Consider the following 10,302-nt stretch of genomic DNA (forward strand, 5'->3'; position numbering starts at 1 on the left):
AAATTAATTTAAAATCAGTCACACTTCAATAGGGGAATGTTTCCATAGAACACAAGGCTTGGTGATCCAGCAATTAAGAACCTGCCTTGCAATGCAGGAGATGCGGGTTTGCTCCCTGGTCAGGGAACTAAGATCCCACATGCCAAGGAGCAACTAGAGAACCCACAAGCTGAAACTAGAGAAGCCTATGTGCAGCAACTACTGAATCCTGCATGCTCTGGAGCCTGCATAACACAACTAAAGGCTCCATGCACCACAACAAAAGATCCTACATCTTGTAACTAAGACCCAACACAGCCAAAATAAATAAATAAAATAAAATTGTTTAAACCTATCATTCTATATGTTTAAAAATCTACTTTAAAAAAAGAGAGAGAACACTAGGCCAGAGCTCCCAAACTTCTCCCCCTCTTAAAATCACAGGAAAATGTTTTAAAGAGCACTGCACACTGTGGTCAACAGAAAAGACTTCTATGGAAAAAGCACACAATGTTGTAAATTAACTATACTTCAATAAATAAATAATAAAGAAAACATAAATAAAAATAAAGATCTCATTTCCCAACCTCCCTTGTAGCTACATGAGGCCATGTGATTAGGTTTTGGCAAATGTGAGCAGAAGAAACATGTGCAGTTTTTGGTCATGCCCTTAAAAGGAGAGGAGACTAGATAAACATGGAGACAGAAGGCACTGGGGTCGCAGAGCTGTCCTGCCAGGTGGAGGCTCTAGTATCCACTGATGACTGGCTTTTCCTGGTTAAAGGTGGAATTCTCCTTGGTACTGATGCTGCAATAGGAATGCTAGCTGGATTTGTTACAACATTATCCTTGGCTAAAAGACAAAGTCCTAAATGGCTCAACAAGGCCACGCATTCTTACTGGAGAGTAGGTATTCCCTTACCTTTCGAGCCCTGGGGTGGGGCTCACTTTATGCATGGTGTGGGGTTGCTGTGATCAGCTTCACATCTGGAAAACTTTGGGAGTTCACAATGCATTATACCAGACATTTAGATATAGCAGATTATTTAATCTTCACAATAACTTTGAAGCAGATGAAAGACTTTTGAAGTAAAATGCAATCAATATTTCCAACAATTCCCAGGAACTCTTTTTTAAAAAATATTTATTTGTCAGCACTGGGTCTTAGGGTCTTAGTTGCAGCATGTGGGATCTAGTTCCTTGACCAAGGATGGAACCCGGGCCCCCTGCATTGGGAGTGCAGAGTTCTAGCCATTGGACCACTAGGGAAGTCCCTCTGAAGAACTCTTGGATTGACTGTTGAGTGGGAGGAAGCATTGAAATGCAGATGAGTTAAGCATGGTGGATAAAGTCCAAAACAACTGTTATGGGAAGGGCTGTCTTTGGAGAAGCCACAACAGCAGAGGGACTCAATTGATTTCTCCTCAGAAACACATGCAGATTGCTGACTGACCTATGGGATAGACGGCATTCAGTGTCCTCACAGGAGGCCGACAGTCATTTCTGTGTGCTGTACTTTACAGCTGATTTGGTCATGTTCGTGTGTGTGTGTGTGTGTGTGTGTGTGTGTGTGTGTGTTGGAGGGAGGGCAAAGTCTTCCCAAAGCTAGAAAGACTGTTTAAAAATAATTATATGGATAACTTCTCTATGTGGAGAAAATCCCAGGGGAAATACTTTTAGGACTATTTAAACAAGTAACAGTTGAAACCAAGTTTCTTACCTGAAAAAAATTATACTAACCTATAATGGAAAGTCTTCAGAAACAGACCCTGAACAGCAGTAGCAACTCAATGTGTCTAACTAAATAAATTTCAACAGCCTTTCTTGTCAGTATGTGGCTATCAGAACTTGAAGGATTTTCTGGTGTTAGGCAGACTCCAAAATGATGGGGTTAATAGGTAATCCTGTCCATCAGGCAGTGGGTGTGGCTTTGGTCTCCTGAAGGCAGTCTTTGATTTTTACTTGCTAGTCATTTACCCTAAAACCTCACCTTAAGGCCCTGTATATTCTTAGACAAGAAGCCAGTAACAGATTATGATAACTTGAAAGGATAATCATGCTAAAATAATAATAAATTGGTTCTGGGTCCCTAAACATTGACGGTTTATAGTTTTATCTCAGTTGTCAAGATAAAAATGGCCCAATTATCACCTATCTTAACCAATGATTTTAACCAGAAAGTCATCTGAGTATTGAGTCTCAATATTGATGAGCACCACCTCCCTGATGGAAACAGCTACTGGTCTTTTCTTATAAACACCCCTAGTCCTTTCCTGTCCTCCTAGATCTCTCCCAGAAAGCAAAAAAATATCTGCTTTTGCTGGAGATTAACTTTTTTTAAGAAAACTACATTAATATGTCAATATGCCCAGAAAACTAACTTTTCATTGAATATTATTGTGTAATTTTTTTATGATTTCTTAGGCTCTAATTAGCTATCAGATTTAATAAAGTACATTTGAAATGTATCTCATAATGAAATCTTTCAGTTTTAAGGAAAATTTTTAAATGAAATGTCAAGTGCATAATGTAACAGTTTTCTCTGGACCACGTTACCCTGTTAAAATTGCTGCATTGTTAATTAATTAAACAATGTTAATAAGTACCTGGGAAAATAAAGAGCCTCAGCTTGTGTGCTGATAGAACCATGAATGTAAGCTGTCAGTAAACAGTAAGCTTGATGTAGGCATCGTTATCTCCATTTCACAGACATGAGGCAGAAATACATAAGTGAATAACCATATAAGCTTTGGAATTTATATGGTTGAGGGGGCACAGATTTTGACAATCGAAAAAACAGAACTATGTTAAACAACATGGAACTGAACATTATTTTTCATACAAAGTTAAAGCACATTGTATTTCCTTCCTGACCACTTACCCACTTGCTTCAAGAGAGATAAGCTTCATCTGAATTATTATATCTGATTGATGATTGTCATTTATAACTTTATTGCTACTCCTGTCAGGCATTCCTTTGGAAAAGGAGTATGGATTCATTCCATATTCTATAGATTATAAGATAAAGTTAAGCATGTATCTGCTTATACTTTTTAAGATAACCTGTTTTTTGGTTTTTTTAATCTGTCTTTATACTTCAGTTCAGTAGCTCAGTCTTGTCCGACTCTTTGTGATCCCATGGACTGCAGCACTCCAGGCCTCCCTGTGTTTATACTTAGAAGTATCTCTTAATAGTAGGCTTTCCTGGTGGTTCAGATGGTAAAGAATCTCCCTGCAATGCAGGAAACCCATGTTCGGTGCCTGGGTCAGGAAGATCCCCTGGAGAAGGAAATGGCAGCCCACTCCAGTATTCTTGCCTGGATAATTCCATGGACAGAGGAACCTGGCAGGGTACAGTCCATGGAATCACAAGGAGTTGGACACAACTGAGCAACTATCACTCACTCAAACTACTACAAGCTTTGTGACATTGGGCAATTCACTTCCGTGACTGACCCTACTTTCCTCATCTGTGCATAGGAACAGTAATTCTAAGTCACAGATTTTTTTTCTCTCTTGTTCTCCAAAACCTGCTTCTTTTTTCAAAGGCCATCACGAATCACACCTCCCCCACAGTCTCCTAACTAGCCTTTTAATAATAGTGCAAATTTCAAAACTCTGTCCATTAAAATCCAGACTGAGATGCCAAACTTACCAATTCTAATAACCCTCTCTGGCGATAATCTGCCAGGAATGAGTAAAGGCTGCCCTCTTCAGATGGCCTTTGTGCCCATCTGGACTGCTTTGCTCACAGGATACCTGCCTGGCCCCACAGCTTCTGGTTCCGCGATCTCTACAATCTTCAGCGATCTCTGACTATAGACTTGGTCTACAGTCAGACCAAGCTGACTGCTGGAGCAGTGCTGAGGGGAATGGTTGACAATTTTTTTAATAAATTCAGTGAGAAATCAATATAAATGTTTATTTAGTCTTTTATCCAATTCACAGTGCTGATAGTGATCATCAAGAAAAAAAACTAAAAATGACCAAAAGAGAATAGAGAAAACTTGGATCTGCAAAAGTTGACAAGAAAAAAGGCATTGATGGAAAGAATGGCCATACCCATACCAGCAAAATCTTATGACAGAAGAAGATATGGTTAGTAAAACTGAGAAGCAGCCAGACCCCAGTCCACAGATCAAATCTTTTCAAAATACAAACAGATCTCCTAGTAGTCAGAAACAAAACAAAAATGCCCAATATATCTTGATTCTGTGAGGGGTCCTGTCTAGTACAGTAAAACAAGAAAAAGTGTTAAGATCTGAACAGAAAGATGTTCATTATTTACAGACAATATGACTGTCAACAAAGAAAAAGAAATTGATTCTAAAAGCCATTGGAAACCTTAAGATTTCAGTATTGTTGGCAGATATGAGTTCAATACAAAAAAATTCAAATGTGTTCCCTTTAAACACCAACATCAAATATGTGATTTCCAAAGATACCATTTACAATAGCAACCAAGGTGCCTTGGAATAAATCCCTCCCGAAATTATACAAGATCTTTATGAAGAAAACCATAAATTGCTATTGAAATTCATAAAATAAGACTTACATAAACGAGGAATCCCAGAGGGTCATAAATGGGGAGACTCAGTATTATAATATGGCAATTCTGTATAAATGCAATGTAAACCCAATTAAAATTCCCAAAAGTGGTTTCCTGGAATTTACTAAGCTGGTTCTAAAATTTATACAGAGGATCCAAATATAGCTGAGACAACCTCAAAGAAAAAAGAGAAGGAAGAATGTTTCCCATTTAAAAAAAGAAACTAGAGTTAGACTTCACTTTAAAAACAGGAAGATCTGGCCACAGTGGGAGCAGTAATTAGCTGGAGTTGACTATCAGCTGCCCCTTCAGATAGACTATGGGCCCTCCAGCTCCCCCATTTCTTTATTTAAAGTACTTGCCTTGTAGATAAATGATTGTGTGCTAGTTACCTGGGGTGGGGGGTTAGGGTAAGAGGAACAAAAGAAATTATTAAAAATGAATAGGTTCTAGGACTTTCCTGGAAGTCCAGTGGTTAAAACTTCACTTTCTAATCCTGTGGGTGCAGGGTCTGATCCCTGGGAGGGAAGCTAAGATCCCACATGCCTCAAGGCCAAAAACACCAAACATTAAAAAAAAAAAAAAAAAAGATGCAGGGTTGTAACAGATTCAATTTTTTTTTTTAATGGTCCACATCCAAAAAAAAAAAAAATACATAGGTTCCGTTTGGTTATGTAAATATCCTAACCATGAAATAGATATGAGCAGGCAAGCAGAAAGAATAAAAGAGTGGAGTGTGTAAATCTAAGATTTTGATACTTCCAGTTAATGATCCCAATACATACGATCCTGGGCATTTGGGGCAGAGAAGGGATGGAGGAAATCAGGTCAGGAGTTATAAAGTGAAGGAATCGGAAGCACAAGAGTTGAGATGCTGGCTTCCTGAGACCAGTACTGGAAGTGGAGTAAAGGGAACGCTTTTAAAGAACTCACAGGGATTCCCAGATGGTAGGTAGAACTGCAAGAGAAATAGGAAAGAATCCAATACTGGCAGAAAGGAAGAAAAACCTTTTCTGGAAACCCACCGTGGACTAACCTCTTTGACACAGATTATCTCCTAGAAACCCCATTTTAGTCCTCTGAGAGTAGATATTAATATACCCTTTGCTAGGAATGAGCAAATTGAGCTATGAAAACCGAGGTCACTGTCCCCACGTGACAAAACTGAGATTGGAAGCAGTCAGATTCAAACTAGGGTCTCCCTGACTCCACAAATCATCTTTTCTTTCACTAAATCCAGACAGATCACTGAAGCACCCTGAAATACAAGCAGTTATGGTAAAGAAAATAAGATGACAAAAGATATTAAACCCATTGCCTTCAAGTACTCAAATTTTATCACTGCTTCCAAACACAAGTTGAGACCGAACAGGGAGGAGTAACAGATTGTGTCCAGTGCTAGCTTTAGTTAGGGAATCTGTGTGAAGGAGGTTTTCTAGGGAGTATAATCGAGAGAGTCCTTTTTCCACAATGTCAGAAGCAAAAAAGTGGAAGAAATACAAGCCACCTTCTCGTGAGGCTGCCTGTTAACTCTGCCACTTGGCCAAGTGATTTAACTCCTATCTCCAACCCCCTGCTTCCTATAAAATGGGTGTAATTACAGTACCGTTTTGGAAGGTTCCTTGTGATAAAGCTTGCAATGTGCTTAGAACAATATTGGACACTTAAGTCCTCAATATAATTGCCATCACGAATATGATGGAGGTCTTTTTTTTTAAAAAAATAATGCAATGTCACTTACTTGGAAGTGTCTCAAAAAAGGAGTGACGGATAGAGGTGTAGTGTGATAAGGTATAGCAAAATTTTAATGAAAGGAAGTTAAAACAGTTTAAATGTTAAAGGTAAAATGTTCGCCGCAAAATTCTACTTTCTGCGTGTTTGAAAATGTCCATAATCCAGGGTTGCAAAAATAATGCATTGTGATCTGCTTTGGGAGGAGGGAGAGCTAAGTTTTGTCTGTTTTGTTTTAAAATAGAAAAGGTACAAAAACGAAAACAAGATGGGCGAAATCTTCCTCAACTCTGTCCCGCCTTCGGACTGTGGGCCGTTAGCAAAGCCACTTGAATGAAATCATCGAGGACGGCTTGCGAAACAACAAATCCTCGAGAGCGAGGGCAAAGCTGCCAAACCCTCGCGACGGACAGGGACGCGCTCCAAGATCCCCATCCCGCTTCGAAGCCGAGGAGGTGGGGTTGGAGCGAGCACTAGCGGAAACGCGGTCGAGCCCTTACCAGGGGGTTCCCGGCCCGAAGCCGCAGGACGCCCGAGCGCCTCAAGTAGATACTTTGGCTGGGCGGGGAAAAGAAGCATCGAATTTCAAAAAAAAAAAAAAGCCCAAACCCCCACAACCCCGGGCGGGCGCGCGCGATGGGCGCACTTTGGCTGCGGGAGCGAGTGGAGGATGCTGGGAAGGAGGTAAAATGGCCACCGGCGGCGGCGCGGAGGAGGAGAGGAAGCGGGGGCGGCTGCAGCTCCTGGGCTCCGCGCGCCCATCGACCAGGGCCGAGGAGGCCGAGGGCGGCCGCGAGAAGATGGGCTGGGCCCAAGTGGTGAAGAACCTGGCCGAGAAGAAGGGCGAATTCCGTGAGTCACGGCCGCCGCGGCGGGAGGAAGAGAGCGGCAGCGGCGCGGGAGGCGGGCTCGGTGCTCCCGCGGGTCTGGCGGCGCCGAGCCTTGGCGACTTCCCCCCAGCCGGCCGCGGGGACCCAAAGGGCCGCCGGAGAGACCCAGCCGGAGAGGCGGCGGACTCCCGCAAGAAAAAGGGTGCAGCCGAGGCGGGCAGGAGGAAGAAGGCTGAGGCGGCAGCCATGACGACCCCGGCGAGGCCCGACGCGGCCGAGGACGCAGCCGACCGGCCCCCTCAGGACGAGCAGGCTACAGCGGCTGGCTCCGCTGCAGGCCCGGGAAAGGGCCGCTTCCTCGTGCGCATCTGTTTCCAGGGAGACGAGGGCGCCTGCCCAACCAGGGACTTCGTAGTGGGCGCGCTCATCCTGCGTTCCATCGGCATGGACCCGAGCGACATCTACGCGGTCATTCAGATCCCGGGCAGTCGCGAGTTCGACGTGAGCTTCCGTTCGGCGGAGAAGCTAGCCCTGTTCCTGCGCGTCTACGAGGAGAAGCGCGAGCAGGAGGACTGCTGGGAGAACTTTGTGGTGCTGGGGCGGAGCAAGTCCAGCTTGAAGACGCTCTTCATTCTCTTCCGGAACGAGACGGTGGACGTGGAGGACATCGTGACCTGGCTCAAACGCCACTGCGATGTGCTGGCCGTGCCCGTGAAAGTGACCGACAGGTTTGGGATCTGGACCGGGGAGTACAAGTGCGAGATCGAGCTGCGCCAGGGGGAGGGAGGGGTCAGGCACCTGCCGGGAGCCTTTTTCCTGGGGGCCGAGAGGGGCTACAGCTGGTACAAGGGGCAGCCCAAGACGTGCTTTAAATGTGGTTCCCGGACCCACATGAGCGGCAGCTGCACACAGGACAGGTGCTTCAGGTGCGGGGAGGAGGGGCACCTGAGCCCTTACTGCCGGAAGGGCATCGTGTGTAACCTCTGTGGCAAGCGAGGACACGCCTTTGCCCAGTGTCCCAAAGCGGTTCACAATTCCGTGGGAGCTCAGCTAACCGGCGTGGCCGGGCACTGAACACCCGCCTACCAGCCAGGGTGAACACAGAGCCAGCTTACCCCTGTTAAGTGCCAAAACTTTTTTTTAAACCGTTTTTTATAGTTTTTTGAAGGAGATCTTCTTAAACCTACAAGAGACATCTCACTCTGCCTTCCTAAATCAAGTTTACTCCTTTCGGCCTTTCCTGAATTTGGTGACTCTGTCATCAGAATTGACTACCGAGAACTGTAGTGTGCAGATATGTCGCCCTGCCCTTTTTAAAATTTTATTTTTTCATTTTTGTATTCGGAGACTTTTTTTTTTCTGGTACTTTTTTACTTCCTACGCCTTGTTTTCTCCCTTGGTTTTTACCCTTGGAGCTGCCTTGCTCATCTTTATGCCCCAGTGCTAGGTAGGGGCCCAGCACATGGTAGGCACTCCATCAGTGTTTGTTGGATTGAGAACATCGTTGACTCTGGCTTCTGTCAGGGTGTTTATCTTTTGCATTTCATCCCGTCCCGTTTTAATTTGCTGCTTCTAATCTATGTGGTCTGAGAATTTGTGAAACCAGTGTTGTTAGAAGTGTATGTAACCTGAGTCAATAAGCTCTGAATGGTGGCCACGGGCCTCTCCTATGGCATTAGAATGCATGGACTTTGTGACAGCGCTTTCAGTGGCTCAGAAGCCATTCTTCACAGAATCATGGAATCTGGTTTTCCTGCTGAAAAGGACCTAAAAGTTGGTTAAGACCAATCCCCTGGTTTTCCAACAGATGAAACAGTACCAGAGAGGTTATTTGGCTGGGTCGAAATCACATAGCTGTCTGGTGCCAGAGCTAGCCTAGAGTAGAGTTCCCTGACCCCAAGCCCGGTGCTCATTCCACTACCTCTCACACTTCACAACATTTTCCTCAACGCTTGAGGGCCCAGAAAGTCTGCTCTTTCCAGAATGAGCCCAGGGGAATGCTAAGATATCATCTGGGGGAGGAAGCAGAAGATTTGGCAGGGGCTTCAGAACACTTGGGAGATATGGAAGGGACAAAGGAACACAATCCAGGGTGCACTCTGATGCCCGGGTACCATATCTGGATTAAAGTGGTCCAGGTCTTTGTGATCTTTCCCCTCCCCAGTCATCGCCATCAGTGAGAAGTAGGCCTCCTGAGTAAAGAAAGGTTTACATTTGCACCTTAGCTTCAGTAGCTAGAGCCCCTAGAGAAGCAGCTAACTGGAGCTCATCTGCAACCTCCTGGCCCACAGGAGAAAAGGGAATTCTAAGTGAACTGTTAACTCTAAAATGTTAAATAGGCCAAGCGAGAGAGCATTGGGTCTACTAAGTGTTACCAAGTTAAAGTAGAAAAGACAGTACACTGCTTTTCTTACTGTTTTTGTCTTTCCTATATGTTTTGCTATTTCCTTGTGGCTTAGAATGTAAAATCGGTTGTTTAAAGTTTTGTTCTGAATAAATATTTATCTTTTGTATTGCTAATGCTGCTGCACTATTTCTTTTCAAAATATTGGCTGCAGAGGTTCACAGACCCTAGTTCAACCAAGGCTTGCCACACACCATTTGTTTACCTTGCAAATACATGTCCAGCTCCACAGGCAACATTTTACACCTACTATGTTGTCCCCTGATGCTGGGAAAGATTGAAGGCAAAAGGAGAAGGGGGCAGCAGAGGATGACATGGTTAGGTAGCATCACTGACTCAATGAACATGAATTTGAGGGAACTCCAGGAGAGAGTGGAGGACAGAGGAGCCTGATGTGCTGCGACTGAACAACAACAAATGCTGCCCCAGGCCCTTGGGAGTTGTTACCCAAACCTCTGCGTCAGAATCACTTAGTATATAAAACTAAAGTGTTAAGTCCTAACTCACCTCCAAGGAATCAGAATCACTGGAGTGAGTGGAAATGTATTTAATAAGCACCCCAAGCAACTCTTGGGCAGCCAAGTTTGAGACCACAGTTCTGAATAGTACTAACAGGAATGAGAGGGACTCTGCCCTTTGGAGATTACAAACCAGTGGGATAGACAAAGGTAAGGTGTCAACATCTTACAGTTATTGTAATTGTACTGAATTGGATACGGATTGTTCATGGGCTTAAAAATAAAATGCTGTCTTTTCCAGCTATAAGGGAGGAAGAAAGTCCAGGAAACTTCCCATAGAACTCCAAGCCT

The 10,302-nt window shown here is 44.0% G+C and overlaps 1 protein-coding gene across 1 annotated transcript; it reads left to right on the top strand.

The window, feature by feature from the left end:
• The first annotated feature begins 6,659 nt into the window (after positions 1-6,659).
• Positions 6,660-9,609, top strand: ZCCHC3 (zinc finger CCHC-type containing 3). Its single transcript, XM_006049574.3, has one exon. It carries the CDS (start codon positions 6,949-6,951, stop codon positions 8,161-8,163), a length of 1,215 nt encoding a protein of 404 aa, XP_006049636.1. The 5' UTR covers positions 6,660-6,948; the 3' UTR covers positions 8,164-9,609.
• The last annotated feature ends 693 nt before the right edge of the window (positions 9,610-10,302 follow it).

The sequence above is a fragment of the Bubalus bubalis genome, chromosome 14, assembly GCF_019923935.1.
Source record: "Bubalus bubalis isolate 160015118507 breed Murrah chromosome 14, NDDB_SH_1, whole genome shotgun sequence".
In the NCBI taxonomy this organism is placed as follows: domain Eukaryota; kingdom Metazoa; phylum Chordata; class Mammalia; order Artiodactyla; family Bovidae; genus Bubalus; species Bubalus bubalis.